We start from the raw sequence: 21,350 nt of genomic DNA, 5'->3' as shown, positions 1-21,350 counted from the left end.
GAATTTTAAAAAAATACTATTAAATTCTTAGCAAATATATTTACTACAATTCTGCTAAATTTAAATTTTTTAATTTTTATAATTTTAAACACTTCCTCTAAAGTCTCAATATTTAAAGGACTACTCGGATGGATATAAGATCCCTGGTTCACATATTCTTTGAGTTTTTAAAAAATGCCTTGTTACCTTTTTCATTGTCTTTGTAAAGTCAGTTGCTCATCTAATTCTTCTGCTTTTATAATTGTCCCTTTTGCCTGACAGTCTTGAAGGATTTTATCTCTGAAACCTAACAGTTTTAATATATTTCTCAAAGTTAATCATTCTGGATGTGTTTGTCAGCTTTTCATCACTGTGACAAAATTTCTAAGATAACCAACTTAAATGAGGAAAGATTTATTTTGGTTCATAGTTTCAAAGGTTTCAGTCCATGTTCTTTTAATTACACCCTGTTCTTTGGTAAGTTTCTGTTCTTTTTTTGTTTGTTTTGTTTTTGTGGTGCCGGGAAATGAACCCAGGGCTTTGTGCATGCAAAGCAAACACTCTACCAACTGAGTCTTGTGCATGCAAAGCAGCACTCTACCAACTGAGCTATATCCCCAGCGCAAGTTTCTGTTCTTAATTTTGAATTTCTGATTCAAAAAGCAGTTGGATCCACTGCTTTGGGGCCTATAGGGAGATAAAGCATCATGGTGGGGAGTAGGTGTTGACGCAAGCTGCTCATCTCATGGTAAGTGGGGAATAAAAAGAGAGGAGGGGCAAGAATCCTCATATTCTTTTCAAGGACATACCACTAATAACCTAACTTCTTTCCACTAGGGCCTACCTCCTAAAAGTTCCACCACCTCCCAGTAGCACCGTAAATTTTCAACACACAGGCCTTTGGAGAACATTCAAAATCCACACTGTAGCACTTGGGCTAATTTTTTCAAGTTATCGGTGAGTTTTTCAACGTATACATCCAATTCTTTCCCTGTTCCTAGAAAGTTTTCCTGGATTACAATTTTGAATACTGTTTCATTAAAAATTTTTTTCTTTTTCAGATATGCTAATAATGTGAATATTTTCCTTCTTTATCCATCTTCCATTTCCACCAATTTCTTTTTTCTTTTTATTTTTTACCTTACTTTCATTCTCTTGGTAGTTTACATCTTTACTAAATTTTCATTTCAATCTATTCTTCTTCAATATCTGGTATTTTTTTTCTTCTTCATTTGATATAGTTTTTATTATTTTCTTTCTTGAGCAAATACTTCTTTTCATTTCACCCTGTTCTTTGGTAAGTTTCTGTTCTAAATTTTGAATTTCTGATTCAAAGTCATTTTTCATAACCTCAGTGAAGTCTAATTCTATTTGGAGTATAGATTAAGAGTTTTCTTTTGCTTCATGATTATTTTTGGGGGTTGGGGTAGAGGAATTTTCCTCACTTGATTAAACTTTTTTCCCTGATTTTATATACCACATGTTTATAAATTTTACTTTCCTTTCATTATGCTTTTCTGGTGTGGAGCACTTTACAATACTCTAGTTCAATAATGCCCTTTTCTGTCATCTGCTAAACTATAGATGTTGAAAGCAGAATTTTGTTTTGGTAGCAGGGAGATGGTTGGTAGACTTTTGATTTTTTTTTTTTTTAAGGTTCTTATATTTTTTCCTTTACCATCTAATGTTCAAAGGACTCCTCATCTTTCTTTTCTCTCTCCCAGAAGCTATGTATTTAGAAGACTCTCTCTCCAAGTTACATTTACTCCTTTATCAGAGTCTATCCCTTGAGTGGCTGCCTAGTCCTTAAAAGGGCTCATATTGCAAGTTGTGGTGGAACATGCCTATAATCCTAAGAAGGCAGGAGGATCATTAGTTCAAAGCCAGCCTGGGCAATTTAGTGAAGTCCTGTCTCAAAATAATTTTGTTGTTGTTGTTGTGGTGGTGGTGGTGCTGGTGATTGAACACCAGGGCTTTGTGCATGAGAGGCACTCTACCAACTAAGCTATATCACCAGTCCTCAAAATAAAAATTTTAAAAGGACTGAGGATGGACCTCCGAGGTAGGGCACTTACCTCACATGTGTGATGCCCTGGGTTTAATCCCCACACTGCCACCAAAACAAACAAACAAAAAAACAAAACCAAACAAAAATGAAAACAAAAACCTTATACTTTGAATCTCTTTCCTGTAGTCCTGCTGATTTACAGATTAGAAACAGACAATCTTTGTGGTAGATCTTCTAACTCTCCCTTCACTAGCAGTCCTTTTTAGTGACATATCTTGGTTTTAATTTTGCTCACAACACCTCATAGCCTGGGGTTGACACATGTAACCATTTGTAGTTTTGGCATTATTTGTCTACGAGGATTGGTAAAGGTGTTATTTTGACCAGAAATTTTATACATATGAAGTTATTTTCTAGTCTTTCAGGGGATAACTTTTTGAGAGGCTGTTTACCACTATTTTTAACTATCACTGTCTTTAGCTACCTGGAAGTTTAAGGAATTAAATGGTTCTTTAAGGTTTAATATGAAAAAACAATAGAAAAACAACAGTATTTCCACCACACTTTCATTTTCCTTTTCCCATTAAAACAATTAGTTTCATCTTTTATCTGATAACTTGTAAAATACTTAGCACATAATAGCTGTTCAAGTTCTTGTTTGCTTTTTTAAAAATTGTAAGAACAAAAAGTTGAGGAGGGTCCTTATGGGTGGTTCATTGAAAAGATGTGGCTTAAGTTAGGTTTAGGAGGAAAGACAGGTTTTCGATAGGGAGGAAAAAAAAAGGCATTCCAGAAAATGGGGAAATGAAGGAGCAAAATCAGCAAAGAGTAGCAAGGCACCAATCAGACAGTCACGTTGATACAGGGAATGTTCATCTCTTCTTCATAACTCTCCCCATTTCTATGGCAATTTTTCCCTAACTCTGACATTTTATATCCATTGTCTATTCAGATTGCCAGAATAGCACAGCTAATTTTATGTATAAAGGCTAGATTAATTTAGATGTCAAAGCAACTATCAAAGTCCAGAGAGTAAGCAGTTAAGAAAATGAGATGATCTAAACTATTAGTCATGTCCATTCTTTACATCAGCACAATTATTTTTTCTGCTTTAAGAAAGTGGTTCTCAAACTTCAGTATGCACCAGAATCACCTGAACATTTTGGAAGACAGGATCTGGACCCACACCTAGAGTTTCTGATGCATTAAGTCTGTGACAGGGACTGAGAAGTTGCATTTCTTACAAGTTCACAGCTTATACTGATGCTACTGCCCTAGAAACTTCACTTTGAGGACAATGACCTCTGGCACATCTTCTTTTTATTTAATACTTCGTTTTGATGAAGCATATCTCCTAATAGTTATCTGAAGAAAGATGCTTATGGATGTTTTTAAATTTTTTTAAAATTTAAAATTTGCGAAATTCAAGAATGTGATAATGAACCCCATTACCACTATTCAGATTCTGCAATTATTAACTGGTGGTCATTCTTGTTTCATCTACATATTCACCTATTTACACACTCCTAAATGGATCACTTTGAAGCATATTATTTCACAGTTAGATAGTTGAGTTTGTATCTCTAAAATGAAACATTTTAAAAACCCACAAGAGGTAAACTTTTGGGATTGTATTTTAAAATGCTTTTATTCTATCCCGATACTTGTTCAGTGGTTTGGCTAGGTACAGAATTCAGTACTAAAAATAACTATTCTTTAAAGAATGAAGGCACAGTTTATTGTATTTCAGCTTCCAGAGTAGTTCTTGAGAAATCTATGGTCATTTGGAATTCCTGTCCTTTGTTGTGATTTGTCCTCCCTGCAGCTTTGGAAGCATTGGTTATCTTTTTTTCCCCCAAGTCTGACTCACCACAATCTGTCTTTAATGTGAGTATTTCTTCTTCTATAATGCTGGGATTTCATTAGCCCTTTCAATGTGAAAACTCATGTCATTTATTTCTATAAATTTTTTTGGTACTCTTTCACCGGAAGTTCCTTTCTGCTCTCTCTTCCTAAAGCTCCTACTGTTCAGATATTAAAATTCTTTAATCATTCCATTAATTTTAACTTTTCTATTTATCACCTTTTTAAAAAGATAAAAAAAATCTTCACTAAGTTTCTAGGAAATGTCTATAATTCTATCTTTCAACTTTCTACTTTTCTTCTATCACTGTTACCACATTTAAAATTACCAAGAGCTCTTTTTAATCCTCTTCCTTTATTATAGTATAACATTTTTGGTTCGTGACTCTAAATATTCTTACCTCTTTGAAAATACTGACAAATTTTCTTCTTAATACCTGAATTGTCTGTTGCCTAGTGTTGCATTTATTCTCTTGATCATTTTCAAATTGGAAACTTCCATCATGTTTATAATCTTCAGACATGGTCATTTTTAAGAGTGGGAGTCTCTTTACAAAGCTGATCGGAAACCCTAAGGCTATAGGTAGTTTACCAAAGATGGGCTCTGCTATAGGAGAATCTAGTGGAGTTAATTTGTTGGGCAAGCTCTGTTGTTAATTTTAGGGCTATCCTATTGGGTTGGCCAAATTTTCTAAAGCGCACTCCCCCAACCTCTGGCCCTGAGGGTGAAAATTTGGAAGTGGGAAGTGGGAATAGGAAGGAGTAGTAGAGTGAGGTCTCAGTATGGTTTGCTTAATTCCTTGATCCTCATGTATTCATTCCTTGGTTCCTTGTTATCTATTGTGTGTGGTGCCTACATCTCCACCCTGCAGTCCAAAGACCCACAATTTTATCCTCTCCACAGATGCCCAGGTTATGAAAGAAGAATCTGGGGATCTGATTGCTTCGTAAACTGCTATTCAACTTATCCTCCTTATTTTTAACATCTTCCACCCCAAAATTCTCATTTCAGAAGGTATCCAGTACTATTAAAATGTTATATGACTATGACATAAATCTAGTTCTGTTTTTTCAACTGAAAGTTTAGGAACTCAGTTTCTTGGATTTACTAAGTAATTTAGCATTTTCCCATCTGCTTTCAGATTCTACAATGTTGCCTCTTGTTGTATTCTCTCCTGTTGTGTGTTGTCTTTTGGGGCTTAAAACTGTTTAACCCCACAATGATTATTTTCATGGGATAGGAGAGAAAAAAGATGCATCTTTACCTGGCTGAATTTCCTAAAATTCTTAAAGCTAAATGAAAATACTTTGTCTTTTTTTTATTTTTTTAGTTGTAGATGGACACAATATGTTTATTTTATTTATTCATTTTATGTGGTACTCAGGATTGAACCCAGTCACTAACATGTGCAAGGCAAATGCTCTATCATTGAGCCACAATACTAGCCCCACTTTAAGTCTTTTATAATAGGAAACAACACTGCTTTATGAAATTGGGTCTATATGTAAGTTTTTAGGAATCCCTACCCAAACCTATTTCTTATCTTTAAGTTATTATCACTTTAGAGATGCCTTAATTTTTGGATGAGGTCAACTAATTGGTCATGGCTTGGTCGTGGCTTGGATCATAAGAACCAGTATCTTGGTGATCTATTTTTTTAAATGATGATTACTCATTTTTAAAAGAAATAATTGTTGGATAAAAGTATATTCTCTAACTTGGGGACCAAGAAAATAGCTCTCTTTTTACTTTCTTTAATGTAGAAATGAAAAAGGTCAGTCTACACAGCACTCACTTGAAAAAGCTCAATGATAATATCAACTTCCATGGTGAATTCAATAAATGATGACTTATCAGCAGGTAACTTTAAAGCTCTGTCACTTTAATTAAGCAACAGAAACCAGGTGAGGTGGCACATGTCTGTAATCCACCTTTAATTCCAGCTACTCAGGAGGTTGAGGCAGGAGGATTACCAAATTTGAGGTCAGCCTGGATAACCTAGTGAGATCCTGTCTCAAACAAAAATAAAAAGGGTTGGGGTTTAATTCAGTGGTAGATGTCCCTAGGTGCCATTCCTCAGTACCCCTCACACACAAATATGTAGAAAGCATTTAAAGCATTAAACATGTATATGTTTACAAATAAATATGCTTCTATTATATATATCATACAATATATTATATATTATTTATTTTATATATTACATAAGTATACTTATATTATAAATATTTATATATAAATACATACATTTAACATTGTGAAATAGAACTACTTGGTGGAAGGAAATCTTACAGGAAATGCATGAGAATCTGTTCAAACATGACATGCCACATAACCTGGCTCTAATGAGGCAACTCCATCTTTGCCCTCCCTCTGATAAAGCCAGCTTCTCCTACCTTTTTTTTTTTTAAACATAGGCTTTATTTTCAATACAAATATTTCACAAAATAAAGAAATTTTGACAACCTCCTATGTGCCAAGAATTGTACAAATAATATTATTTATTTTAATCACATAATCATTCCATACTTGGATCTTATCACCCATTTTAATCACTACAGAAGCTGAAGCTCAAAGAAATTCAATAATTTGCCTACAATTATCTTTCGGCCATAAGAAATTTTTTTTTTTTTTTTGCAGTACTGGGGATTGAACTCAGGGCCTTGTGCTTGCGAGGCAAGCACTCTACCAGCTGAGCTATCTCCCTAGTCCTGGCCATAAGAAATTGAGATAAGATCTGAACCCAGGATGGACTTCACAGTCCATGCATAATATTTTAAGTGCTTTTTAAACTAATATAAAATGCAAAATTAAAAAATAGTAACAATTGATGTTTGTGAAGCTTAAAAGACCTTTAGAAAAACTAGTAAGCTTCTTGCTAACTAATTTAAGCAGGCAAATCTTGAAGATAAAATGTATCTCCCTTTTTAAGAAAACTAGAATGCTAAAACAGAGATTTAACAGATTACAGAGATTTAACAGAAGGCATTAACAGTAAGCCTCAAATTTTAAAAGAGCTGCTTTATAAATATTTAACAGTCATGTTCATGCAAGTTCTACTCAAATAAAATGCAACATATATGCAATTTTCCGATCCTCATGGCTTGTAATAAAATAATACCAGAAGGGAACAGAAGACTTGGGTTTTAGTCTTAATTGATAATTTGTGTTATGGGTTGAACTATGCCCCCTCAAATTAATACGACCAAGTCCTATTACCTAGTACCACAGAATGTGATGTTATTTGGAAAGAGTCATGCAAATATAATTAGGATGGGGTCACACTGCAGTAGGGTAGGCCCTTAACCTAGTATTAAGGGCAGGCCCCCCTTTATAAAGAGGGGATACCTGGATAAAGATACACACATAGGGAGAACATTCCTGAGAATGTGAGCATGAAGACAGCAGAGAAAGGAGAGATGCATAAAGCAAGCCAAGGAATATTAAATTGCCAGCAAACCACCAGAAATAGGAATGAAACAGGTTCTCCCTCACAGCCAACACAACGAACATGCCTGCTCACACTCTGATCAGGACTTCTGGCAACCAGAACTGTGAAGCAATAAATTTCTGTTGTTTAAGCCACTTACCACGTTAAGGTGACCCTAGAAAACTATTGCATTTTGTAACTTTAATTTTTCAATAAGTTATTTCAACATTCTGCATTCCAAATTTAATAGGTATCCTTTTTTATGTTCTTCCTCTTCCAAGACCTCTTTCTAAATATTTCAAATATTTCCTACATTAATGGTATTTGAATTATATTATTTGAATTATAGTCAAGTTATCTATGGCTATGGTATTTGCCCAGAGTATAATGGAAATTGCTTTGAGTGCCAAAGTTCCTCTGCTATACACTAGGAAGCCTGACCCACCAAACTTAGAAATGCATATAGATGTGGATATAAATGACTATATTCTGTTTTTCTGTTGCTATAAAAATGTCTGAGGCTGAGTTATAAAGTTAATAGGTTTAAAAAAAAACCTTAAAACAAAAAAGTTATCAAAAGAAGGAGACATTATTTCCAATGAAAGAGTTGAACAGGTATTACTAGTCTCTTAAGGCATAAATCTTATTAGAGTTAAGATTCTAATTTCCTTAAAATTCACTGTCAAGGAGCCAGGCATGAGTAGTCCCAGCTACACGAGAAACTGAAATGGGAACACCACTTGAGAACAAAAGTTCAAGATTAGCCTGGGTAACACAGGGAGATCCCATGTCAAAATAAATAAATACAATAAAATAAAACACAAAATTCATTGGCAAATGTTCCTCAAATGAGAAGTATAATTAATTTCTTAGCCAGTGGTTTTACTTTCGCATATATCTTCCTCTCTTCTTTAGTTCTCACACATACAGTTCAATATGGCAAAATTACACACTTGATAGAAGGCCTACTTTTTGGATTTTTCATTAATCTAGAGTTCCTTGTATAATGATTATTGTACTAATCATCTTTGGTGATACCTATTTTGTTGAACATTTCTATAGCAGTTTCTGAAAATTCTATATTCAAAAAAACTTTTAGATTCAATTATTCTTTGTGTGGCACTTCTAAAATTTGTTTATTTTTATGGTTCTCTTCAATTTTGAACACTCCTTTCCCTTGCATTTACATCTCCCATTGACCTCTTTAATTTTGCTAGGGTCTTTCAACTTTCCTCTTGCAATCCCTATTTAACAAGAGCTATTTGGCTTTAATGTTTTGTTTTAATGCAACAAGTAAACACTTTTATTACCTCTAAGGTTTCCTTCTGAAAATAATATGTGAAATGTTACATTTCCCTATAACTCAACTATGATAAGAATAATACGAATTCCACTCATTTACTAATTTAAAAAGGTCTTCAAGATTATTAGGTATACAAAGTCAGATGTCTAAGGTAAGAGCTGGGACTACAGAACTGGGTAAGCCAATACTAAGACATTACTCTTTCTATTACCACAAAAATTCTACACTTATTTCAAAAGACATCTATATCAGTAAATACAAGCAAATCAGTTCTTTCATATGCAAACTAAATAAACAGAAGAAAGTAAGAAAAACCAGGTAGGTGCAGCGGCACACACCTGTAATTCTTGCAGCTTGGGAGGCTGAGGCAGGGTGTTCAAAGCCAGACTCAGCAAAAGCGAGGTGCTAAGCAACTCAGTGAGACCCTGTCTCTAAATAAAATACAAAATAAGGCTGGGGATGGCTCAACAGTCAAGCGACCCTGAGTTCAATCCTCACTACCAAAAAAATAAAATAAAAAAGTAAGAAAAACCTCATTTTATCATATATGATGAAAATGACATTTCAAATGGGGGACTGTGAATTATTCAATTAATGGTATTAGAATACAGGGTTAGTCATTTGGACAAGAAATGAAGTTACATCTTATATCATTTCTTAAACTAAAATAACTTCAATAGGAATCAAAATTCAAATGTAAATTCTAGATAAAAGTGTAGTTACATTTATATAGAGATCCAATCTTTAAGGGGAAAAGCCTATGTGAATATAACCAAATAGAGGAAAAGGTCAATAAAATTTCTAGAAGGTGGCTGGTAGAAAATTTCTTCTATACACAAGTACTACTTTTTTCCCAGTTGGTAGAGTGCTTGCCTCCCCAGCACCGAGGGGGGAAAAATTTCTAGAAGGTCTAAAATATAAAAAAACCCCACCAAACTAAGCAAGCGAAAAAGAACCAGACAAATGACAACGCAGAAGAAAACATTTGCAATAAATATGACAAACATCATATAAAAAGCTTATACATATCAGGAAAGAAAGCAACAAAAAAAGATGAACAATTGGGAAAAAAAAAACATAAACAAGTTATAAACATATGAAGTTTCCCAAGCTCATGAGTAAAATATGCAATTTAAAATAATAAGACACCCTTTTAACCTAACAGTTTGACATCATTTTAACATATGCCCAAAACCCTCTTTCTCAATACTTGAGGGTAAGGGGAAACACAGGAACTTGTACACTATTGGTGGAGCAAAAAGTGCTACACTTTTGACAGAACACTTGACAATGACTAAAAACAAATTTGGAAGTGTACATGTTTGCTCCAATCATGTTTGTAGTAAAAAAATAGATACGATCTAAATGACAAACAGGGAAGAGGCAAATAAGTAAGATAGAGGGCATCCATAAAATTCAATGGATGTAGTAGTTACATCTCAGTGTTTTAGAAGACAACCAGGGCAGAATAGGTTTAATATGATACCATTTGTGTAAATAAAAATGTAGACTATAAAAAAATAAATGCTTGTAAAAGCACACAAATTTCAGGAAGAATGACCAGAAATTCACCTTCAGATTTTTGCATACAGGACTAAGGAGGATAAGTGTTTACTTTTAACTTTTTAAATAGTATGAACTATATTTTATCAGGTGCATTTTAAAAAACAGAATTTAAAAAATAAGTTAAATATTTCATAAACATTTGCTTTTGATTGAAATAATTATAACCAATATATTCCAAATATCTACTATATTTCAGGGGCTGGATCTTAAGCAAGCAACTAGAGAAATTCGACTTCTTTCTAGAAACATTTCTTCTATACACAAGTACTACTTTTTTCCCCCTCACAAAGTGAAAGAGTACTATTTATCTTCTCATACCCTTATTCCCAATCTCTTCACATTAAAGAATACATTCTCCCAGGAAATACTTATTACTTGAAATTATTCACCCAATTTTTAACATATAGCTGAAGAACGTGATTTTTATAAAAAGGGACTTGTAAAACCAAATAGGAGTGAATTAGGCTAACAACAAATTAGGATCTCTCAGAAGAGATGGGCTCAGATACTAGGTCAACAAACTAATAATATTTAGTAATGGTTATGGCAAAATCCCAACTATTCAAGCCCAGGTTCTTCATATCTGAAATCACCAATATAAGGGTGTCATGGTAAACAAATTCAACAGCAATATTTATTCTTTGTCTTCAGAGACTGATATAGGTAGTAGCCCATATTTAAGAATAAAATAGCAAAGGATACTTACTTAACAAGATCGTTAACATTAAATTTTTTTAATTTAAATGAAATAATTTTTATTTGTAAATTTTATCCTGAAAAGCTTACTGCAATTTCCTTGAAATAAGTAACACAGAGACTGTAAAACCCAAAGCAAAGAACAGACTGAAAGCTGAAGAAATGCAATTATTGCTTGTGTTTTCCCTATCATCTGTTTCACTGTATCTAATGACTACCATTTAGATTCTGCTGCCTCATTCATCTTTATCTTTTCTAATATTAATGAGCAAAGTGAACATTTATTTCCACTGGTTACTTCTAAATCTCCCCTTCTAAAGCTTTCTAGTTGTTTCACTTTCCTACCCATTGTTTTGACGTACCACACTTAAAGTTATGCATACAAACACAGCTTTAACAAAAAACATGGACAAGGAAACTAACACTTTTCCTGAGCATATACAATGAAAATGTTTATTAATTTTTTTCTTCAAATGAACTACGCACTATTACGACAGTCCATAATTCAAGATAGGATAATTATATTTTAATCTACAGAAACTAGCAATGGTCCTCTAGGAATACTACTATTTAGAAAACAAGATAAAATTTAATTTTCACATCAACAATCAACACATTATTTTCAAAAAGTCAAACACCGAATTAATAAGCAATTGACAATATGCAAAACAAGGAAAGTAGGGAAGGATGGGGAAAGACACTTCAAGATTATAAAGTACATTTCCATTATTCTTTCTCCTGACATGAATAATGATCTATCTCAAAAGAGAAAAAACACCACAAATATTAAACTAGATACAACCTCAAACACACCACAATGTACCATACACCAGTCAAAATACTGAGCCTTATGTTCAAAATATTTCTTTAAAACTGTCTCTAGAATGAGTAGAAGCAGTTTCATTATTAACAATATCAAACAATTCCTGTTTTTCCAAACAGACTGACATTCAATCAAGCTTTTGTTTTAAAACTGAACATACAATTGGGGCAGAATGTACAAAAAGATACAAAAATACAGTAAAATTTTCCTTAAATGCATACATAAACAATACATAAATCAGATTTAGATAGTAACAAATGTAAAGTGTACCTTTTTCTTTTATGAGCAATAGAAATTCTATCAAAAGAAAATGTGACTTTGCTGGGGAGATAGCTCAGTGGTTAGAGTGCTTGCCTAGTAAGCACAAAGGCCCTGGGTTTGATCCCCAGCACCCAAAAAAAAAAAAAAAAAGAAAAGAAAATGTGACTTTGAATGGGTCAATAAAATCTGTATTTTTATTTAGCATACTCATTTTTAGATTTTAAACTGTAAGAGTTCCCTTAACTCATCTCCATTTAACTGTTCTGTCTTAAGCCAACACTGCTGTTTTTGACCTTTATTGAAAATGTCCAAGGCATGCTGACCACTTTTCAACTAGTAAGCTATATCTATTAATAATCAGGCACTTCTGATCCCAATAGGTGTATTACAGGGTTAAAAAGTTAGTTGATCATTCCCGAACCTGTTTTTACCAGTTAACTTGTTATACTCCTTATGTAATGTGGACTAGAGTATAAAAAGAAAAGAACTATTTCTCTGAAAACCTAAGATGAAAAAGTTAATAAAAATGACAACTGCAAATAGGAAAACATCATTAAAAAATCCAAAAAGAGCTTATACTTAGGGTTTTTAAAAAGAATTTTGAAACTTTTGTTCCACTTCAGAGAAATTAAAGCTGGAAACTGCACATTATGCATATGAATATTAAGAACAGAAACAACTTCTCAACCTCACAAAGAGATTGCAAATGACTATATATTATGTATTATAAGTTAAAATTTTAATAAGATTGTATATTTTTTATGATTTTTCCTGATTTAACTTTTTTAATAACCTACCATGGTCTCATCAGACAGTAAATACTACATGTCTATACAAAAGAACAGTATGTAGTAGTAAGTACTTGAAAAATAACTTTATGATAAAAGTACTAGAATATAATATGCTCCGCAAGGGCAAGGATCTTTATTTTGTTCAGAGACATATATCAAATACCTAGATTACTTGCTGATGTCAGAACATACTTAATGAATACCTGCAGAACAGAAACTTACTGTGATCACAGCCTTGCTTAGACAGATGGACCCCCTGCAGCCATACTCCGTCTCATCTTCAGATTTGTAGTAACTCAGAGTATTGTTTTTTCAAAACTACCCAACGATCCTGCCACCCATGAATGTAGTTTGTCCACTGGGGAGGGTTGGGGAAGAAAGGAGAGATGGAAAAAAAAGTCAGTATTTAAGAAATCCAAACTTTTTGAAAAAGCAATCTAATTTTAAAATCAAATGTGAAAAGTCTTAATAAGCATGATTATAAGGGGTAGAGATTTTATAGACTATATGATGATTTTCAGTAGTTTTTATAATATTTAAATAAATAGATTAATACAACATAGTCTTTCTTTTCTCCAACATTTGAAGAAAATCAAAGCAGGAATTTGGCTAAAAATTGTATTGTATCCCCTAGCTCCTTGCCACCTTCATAACATTTAAATTGTCCTGGTTGTCATAATTAATATATGTAATAAAAAATAAATAGGTTTAATTATACAGTCTCTCTCCTATACAAAGTACTGCATAGTCCCCTAAACCAATAGTAGTATGATGCCAATCACTGTCAAAATTCTATTTTTATTATAAATTATTCTCATATGAAAATTTATGATGGCCTTAACTACATGGAAATAAAATACTAAATCATTAATCTTTAGTTAAGTGTATATCAACTTTAATTTTTTCTTCTACAGGGCTGAGGTTGAGGTTCAGTGGTAGAGCCACTTGCCTAGCAGGTGTGAGGCCCTGGGTTCTCACCACATATAAATAATTAAATGTATTGTGTCCATCTACAATTAAAAATATATTTAAAAAAATTTTCCCCTATAGAACTCCACACTATATGTTGAAAATTATTAATTCACTTTTTAAGTTTCCCTGAGGATGTATTTTTTTAAACCCAGAAGTAAAAATACAAACAAAATTGGATGTCAAAACATACTAGGGGGCTAGGGTTGTGGCTCAGTGGTAGAGCACCTGCCTAGCATGTGTGAGGCACTGGGTTCTATTCTTAGCACCAGTATATAAATAAATGAATAAAACAAAGGTCCATCAACAACTAAAAAAATATTTTTAAAAACATACTAAGATTATCATTCTCTAATACTATACTTAAAAGTGACTTCTGTGTTGCTTAAGTCTTGATGTACAGTGAAGATTACAACCAATAAAACTGGCAAAGTAGAAATGTAACCTCTACAGGAATACTTAATTTCAATTTTTTTTTATGTTCCAAGGTTCTAAGTATAAACAATCCCCCCAAATTATCTAATTCCAAAAAAACTAATTCAAATGGATTGTTAAGATGTAATAAACTGGTTCAAGCTTTTTAACCATTGAGAAATCTTTGTTTTCCATTCCCTAATGCAGCATGTTTGAAATTGGTTCAACCCTTAAATCTTCTAAGCACCATTATTACAATCTCTCTGGGACTCACCCATACTCTTTTTTCTATGGACTCTCTATTTGCTATTTTCTTATTTCTGACTGTGACATACCATAGTTACCAATTTGAAATGATTAAACAAACTGAACTTACCTCCTCCCTATAAAGTATATTTCCTTCCTATGTTCCTACGACCTGCTTTTGCTACTTCTACAGTCATGCAGACTCAACCAGGATCTGGAAAGCAGTGTGGAGAATACTCAGAAAACTTGAATGGACCCACCTTTTGACCCAGTAATCCCACTCCTCAGTTTACACCCAAAGGACTTAAAATAAGCATACTACAGTAGCACAGCCACATCAATGTTTATAGCAGCTCAATTCACAATAGCTAGATTGTGAAATCAACCTAGATGCTCTTCAACAGATGAATGGATAAAGAAATGTGGTGTATATACACAATGGAATATTATTCAGCCATAAAGGAGAAATATTATGGCATTTGCAGATAAATGGATGGAATTGGAGAATATCATGCTAAGCGAAATAAGCCAATCCCAAAAAACCAAAGCCTGAATGTTTTCCCTGATAAGTGGATGATGATATATAATGGGCGTGGGGGTGAGAGAAGAACGGAGGATTAGATTATGTAGAAAATGGGGGGGGGGAAAGAAAAATGGTGGAATGAGACAGATATCATTACCCTATGTATATGTATGACTACACTAATGGTATGAATCTACATCATGTACAACCATAGAAATGAAATGATGTAGCCCATTTATGTACAATGAAACAAAGTGCAGTCTGTAAAATTTTTAAACAAATTATGACCAAAAAAAAAAAGATTAGTATATAACATGAACAGAGTGGGAGATAAAGGATTCAACAGACTCACCTACTTTACTAAGGAGAGTTCTGACAAATCACCTAACTTTTGTGAACTTGCTGTATGCTAAATAACATATTGAAAATGCCTAGCATAGTCAAAGAAGATAATCAATATGTGACTGTTCTGACTCACTCCTTACAGTTCATCAACAAATCCTATCAATCGGTCCTTCATACTAAACCTTTAAATGTCTTCCTCTTCCCAATTTTCCTATCAAATTACCAGGTTCCTGGATTCCTGAGAAAGTTTAATAACCTTATTTCTTCTATTATCTTCTGCTTTTTCATAATTTACCATAATCTTATTTACTTATTAAGCATATTTGTTTACTTTTCTTACACATTCATCTCATTGAGAATCCAGCTCCAAAACTTAAATGACAACTTCCCATTGCCTATTATACAGATGGGTTAGACCTTATTTCCCATTACTATCCATCATGAGGCTAGATACTATGTTGACTGTGGTCAAGTTATGTACTTACCCTCTCATGTGTTGGTTTCTCTGTCAATTCTATTTCAGAGTTAAGATTAAGCAAGAATAGGCTTAGACATGTAGTATTTTCTCAGTTTGAGGCAGAGTTATGCAGAGTTAATGAAGCTTAATCTTCAATGTCTCTCACTAGAACAGACCCTAATCAAAGTGACAGATGAGGTCTCCCAACTATGTCTCTATAATTTTGTATTATTTTTCTTACAGAGGAACCAACAGATTATATAAACTTCAGGACTCTTTAGTTAGTAAATGTTAGCTGCTCTTTTGCACCTGGAAGGAGGTTTTTGCTTTTGCTCTGAGAATGTTTCCTCACTTTCCCATATAATAAATAAGCTAGACACTACAGAATAATCAAAGAATCCTGTCACCTATAGTTCGGCAAGCATAAATTCAGAACAAAATATATTTAGAGTAAGAATCAGTAGCCAGGCATGTGGTACACACCTGTAAATCCAGCAACTGAAATAGAAGGATTCCAGGCTGAAAGAGGAGGATCACAAATTCAATAAATTAGGAAAATCTAAGCAGTTTAGGAAGACCTTGCCTCAAATTAAAAAATAGAAAGGGCTGGGGATGTGGCAGAGTGCTCTTGAGTTCTATTCCCTGTATTAGGCGAGTTGGGGGTACGGGGGTGTCAGAATCAAGTTTCAGTCAAAATGCTATGGGAATTGGCCCAGGTGGCGCATGCCTATAATTTCAGTGAGGTAGGAGAATGGAAGGAAGCCAGTTTCACCAACTTAATAAGACCCTGTCTCAAAATAAAATTTTTTTTTTAAAAAACGGGGATGTAGTTCAGTGGTAAAGTGCCCTTAGGTTCAATCCCACCTTCCCCTCCCCAAAAGGAAAGGAGAATTTAAATAAACAATTGGTGAAGTAAGAAAAAGCTTTATGGAAAGGACAGTATTTGAGATGGACTCAACTGCAGCCAACAGTGTGTGGAGAGGTAAGAAAAACCATAAAAGATGAAGGAAATTCAGAACGAGTTGGATATAATTTATTTTATTCAGACTTAGTTGCTTGCGAGTCCTACAAAGGCAAAAATCTTTTCTTTTCCCAACCATGCTCCATCCTGATATTTGTAATAACCACATAGAATTACTATGCATCCATTATTTCTGGAACTTACTCTCTTGAGAAATGATTCTATAAGAATGTATGCTTTGTAGATATTTCCATGTATTTCAGATTATCATATAGAAGAAATAATTGGGACTGGCATATTTTAAATATAAATTTATACACATGCACCCACATTCCAGATCCACTCCATAACAGGGGAGAAATAAAAGAAAACAAATCAGTATTAGTATTGGAGCAATGTACATTAGTATATGTACACTGCTCACCTCAAAGAATAGATGCTGAGATCTAACTCTTGTTTAAATTATCAGGTAAACACAGAGGACTTGAAATACAAGACATGTACTTTAAACTTAAAAACATGTACTATCTCCAGTATATGTATTTAACATAAAATAATCTTAATGGGGCTCAGTAGAGTGCTTGCCTAGTTAGCAGGTACAAAGCTTTAGAATAACCAAAAATAAAACATCATGGATTAAAAACTTCCAGAAAACATATATAACATATATAATTGTTAAATTTTAGGGAAATTTCCTTAATAGCTGTTCACAAGAGTAATACTAAAAACTTTATTCTTGTTGATTCTATAATTGCAGCAACAACCAAAACTCAAGTTATTCCCCTTCCACAGAAGTAGTCAAATACTGCAATTCTACACACTCAAATACCAAAGAGATAGTCTTCCATTTTTTGACCTATGGTATACCTACTACCTTATCCTGCATAGGGTAAATACTCAGAGCACATGACTTATTTCCATCATCCACTCTGCTCCCCAATCTCTCCACAAATGATCAATAGGTCAAAAGTACAGCTTGTTTTACAAAACGCTATCATAATACTAATATGGCAGTCTACTTCTCATATAAGTGGAAAGTGATGAAACTATGAGAATGGCAAAGAATCTATTTCATAACTATCTTCATATGACAATGTATACATATTGCACAATGTGTTCTAAACAGATGACTAAATTATAGGATTTTTTAATTTAAAGAAACCCTAGGGATACTTCTCTTTATTGAAAACATAAAAATTCTAAGAGCGATTACAGAGAAATTCTAAGAGCGATTTCAGAGTATCAACTGAAACGCCATAATTTTTCTGCTATACAAATAAAAGTTAACACTTGTAAGTTGTATATCTGAAAGACTCATGCCTTTTCTAGGCCTTTCTCATTAGCCTTCTAAAGACATTATAAAAGTCTAACATGAAACAATTCCACAAATGATGTCAAAATGATTCTAATATGAATACTGGAAGCAGGGTGATTTCTTAATAGCCATGGTTACACATGATCTGATATCTTAACCAGCTTGTTGAAGTACTGGCCCCAGCTCCCACTCTCCAAGTTAACTGCTAACTCCAGCCTTTTCTAAAAGTTTAACAGAAAGGGAAGTCAAAAAGGCTATGCAAGTATTCCCATAACAAAAACTTTTTAAAAAAAGTACTATCAAAAGAACACACACCTCTATCTTAAATGACTATTTACCTTGCTAAAATTTTGAAAGGAGCTTTTCATAATACATAAAAACTAAGATGTCTTTTCCTTACCCTGGAAATATTACTGCAAAAATATTTTATTATTAAATAATGCTCTTCTTCCTGGATTAAAACGCGGTCTCTGACATGTTCCAAGTTACTATTAATATTTCTTATACTTATCACGTGCTAATTCAATAGATCTTTTCTGAAGTACAGTAAGGGGTAAGAGGGAAAGTATAAAAGTGCTCCACACTCACATCTCTCAGTGCATTTAGGATTACTACCACCTAATAGTTTACCACCTTAGATTTCAGGACTAAAACGAGTCAATTGGCTTGTTAAAAAAGCCGTGTCAACGAGCCCCCAACCCTATTCGGTCGTGCACCTCCAGACTAATCTCCTTTGAAAGGTCCGATGTGAACCGCCCTCACGCCCAGAAGTGCGGACGCCACTGGTGCCCAACCCAGATTCCTATACCCGGGACAGCTGCCGCCACGGGTCCCAAGTCACGGTACGCGTCTCGCGTTCTAAACTGGATCCGGGGGTAATACATGCTTTCTCCGGTCCTCGGTGACTACTGACAAGTCCCTGGAAGACCTGGAAGCCCAGGCGAGGAAGACCTCTCCCCACACCCCCCCAAAGCCCAGGCACTCCTGCGGCACTACACAGCCCCGCACCCGGCACATTCCGCAGCCCCCGCCCCGGGACTGTCCACCGTGCCTCCTGCCCAGCCCCACCCCATGCCCTCAGAAGCTCGGCTCTCCTAGCCTCACGGCAGGTGAGGTCTGAACAGCTGGCCCTTGAACCCGCGAGTTGCTCACCTTGCTGAGGACCCCAGCGCTCCACAGGCGGCCCGGACTCGGTCTCCGGGTCCTCCTCCGAGCCCGATGAGTTCCAGCTCTGGTTATCCGACATGGAGGCGCGACAGCCGAGCAGAAGACCGGCCCCCGCTCCGTGAGCTGCGCCGGAGGAGGCGCCCAGTCCCGCGGGTAAGGGTCGGGGGATGGCGAAGCGAAGAGTGCGGGGGGGGAAAGAAGGTGGGACGAAGTCCACCAGCCGCCACGACGCCGTAGCCGCCGCGCCTGACACCGAGTGGACCGGGGAAGGAGGACGAGCGGCGAAGGAAGCCTGCCCTTCCAGCCGTCAGCCGCCACCGTCGCCGTGACCCCTGCGCTGCGCCCGGCGCCGCTACCCGAACTCGGCCCTCTCGATGCCAACCTCAGTCAGGGAAGGAAAAGGGGAGAAGAAGGGAAGAGAAAATCCAGCTGCAGACCCGGGTCCACTCACACCTCCGCTGCCGCCGCCATCTTCCTGCCTGGCCCACTATTTACCCTCCCTCCCCTCCCCACACCCCTCCCCTCCGTCCTCCCATTCTCCCGCTACTGCCCGCCCAGTATCCCTCCCGACGTCTGACGCCACACGCCAAGGGCTCGAGGTCCCCCCACCCGAGCATCCTACCTCCGGCCTTCGCGGGTGACGACGGGTAGAAAAGTAGGGGGCGGAGAGAGGAGAGGGCGGAATAGGGACACCGCCAAGCTGCATTCTGGGAAGGGTGCTGCTCGGACGTCGCGCAGGACTCCTGGGAGTTGTAGTCACGATCCTAGTCAACTGATTTGTGCTCCGGCGCCGGTAAGGCGTTGTCGCATTGGGGACTGTCAAACGGCAGATGCTCATTTGAGAGTTTGCGTGACCGACCCCCTGACCTCGCTTCTCTGCCCCTGCCTAGCGTGTTTGTGACGAACGCTGCGGGCTTGCGGGTCAGAAGGTGAAATAACTCTCCGGTAAGGATGTCGGGGTTGCCTTCTATGGCGGCTTTGGGGCAAGTCCGGGAACATCTTGAGGCTTGCCCGGGCAGGAATGTACCGGGCGCTTCCGCCTCAACCACGGGCTAGCGGGTAGGGGTTTGTGACCTCTCTAGTGACAGGGATTCCCCCTCCCCTCCAAATTCCGCTCACTACCCGCCGCGTCTAAAGAAAACAAACCATCACTGTAAAAAATCTTAATCTTCGATCTAGCTCTGGTTAGACGTTTCCCGCCTTTAAAGAAAGAATTCCTTCATTCCCTCTCACAAGTAATTCTGAAGTTGTTGTTTTTTTTTTTGTTTGTTTGTTTGTTTTTTGTTTTTGTTTTGCATTGTAAGGTTTCTTGAGGTTGCGGGAGAATAATGACATTGGAAGAAAAAAAATTTTAAATAAAATAAGAACGTCAGGCAATATCCTGGAGTTTGCTCTTAGTTGAAATTACCTTTCTAAGACCTGTGTTAACCATCTCTACTTATACCGCTCCCTGAAAGATAGGTAAGGTTGTAGTAGAAACTTTCTAGTATAAGAAAGACCAAAGTGCCATTGTTTTATTGAATAATAAGGGATTAGGCAATAGAGAATGCCTTTAATGCTGGAATTGGTGGAAAGAGCAATTGAAGATCTAACATCATGTACATTATAAGGGTAACTTTACTGTGAGAGCTTTGACAGTTCTTTCCTCTAGTTAACTACTTTTATATCTTGTTGATTCCACATAATTGCCAGTAAGAAAATTCTTATTAAACCATAGGTTTTAATTTTCTCTCTATAGTGAATGGGAAGTTAAGGGAAATTTTAAATTTGAGGAAAAACGCTCAGTGGCTGAAAAACTACTCCGGTAGTAGTGGAGACAAGACAACTTTACTGGAATCTTCAGGAACAAATGGAATGATGGGAAATGTCTCTGAGAAGTACCTGCGATACCTTTCATATCTCTAGATTGACACTTCTAGATGCTAAATTTTCAGTAAGTCAGTTATAAATCATTTTCCCATTGTGAAATCATAATAATGTATAATTGAAAACCATTCAAATGAATAAAACCTTAAGAGATAAAGCTCTTGAAAATACTTTTTGTCAGCATGCTAAAACATAATCCTAAGGTTGTCAAAGGAGAAAATCCCACTTAGCACATTTTCTGTCTTCACTGAATTACAAAAGTACACCTTTAGAATGTTGAATTGAGTTTTGCTTTGTCTTGTGATTGCCAAATTATGGTTAGATTTCCAATTTCTGAATTTTTAAGATTTCAGTTTTACCATCATT

At 35.7% G+C, this 21,350-nt stretch overlaps 2 protein-coding genes across 11 annotated transcripts in view; one reads left to right on the top strand and one right to left on the bottom strand.

Annotated features, from left to right (window-relative positions):
* The window catches only part of Cert1 (ceramide transporter 1), a 112,024-nt gene extending 92,185 nt beyond the window's left edge, over positions 1-19,839 (bottom strand). The window contains 7 exon segments of the mRNA XM_047555712.1: positions 12,944-13,033; positions 13,035-13,079; positions 19,104-19,119; positions 19,121-19,274; positions 19,277-19,488; positions 19,741-19,782; positions 19,784-19,839. Of these exon segments, the coding sequence (XP_047411668.1) occupies positions 12,944-13,033; positions 13,035-13,079; positions 19,104-19,119; positions 19,121-19,274; positions 19,277-19,488; positions 19,741-19,782; positions 19,784-19,824 (600 nt within the window). The 5' untranslated portion in view covers positions 19,825-19,839.
* Positions 18,784-21,350, top strand: part of Polk (DNA polymerase kappa) — a 151,130-nt gene continuing 148,563 nt past the window's right edge. For 2 of the 10 annotated variants that reach the window (XM_047555707.1, XM_047555700.1), the window contains exons 1-3: positions 18,785-20,063; positions 20,423-20,579; positions 20,857-21,051. The gene's annotated coding sequence lies outside the window, so the exon portion shown is untranslated. Of the gene's footprint in view, positions 20,064-20,422; positions 20,580-20,856; positions 21,052-21,350 lie in introns of all 10 variants that reach the window. The other 8 variants (XM_047555708.1, XM_047555709.1, XM_047555705.1 and 5 more) reach the window with 7 other exon arrangements.

The sequence above is a fragment of the Sciurus carolinensis genome, chromosome 6 (genome assembly GCF_902686445.1).
Source record: "Sciurus carolinensis chromosome 6, mSciCar1.2, whole genome shotgun sequence".
Lineage (NCBI taxonomy): Eukaryota > Metazoa > Chordata > Mammalia > Rodentia > Sciuridae > Sciurus > Sciurus carolinensis.
This window is presented reverse-complemented; position numbering and strand designations above follow the sequence as displayed.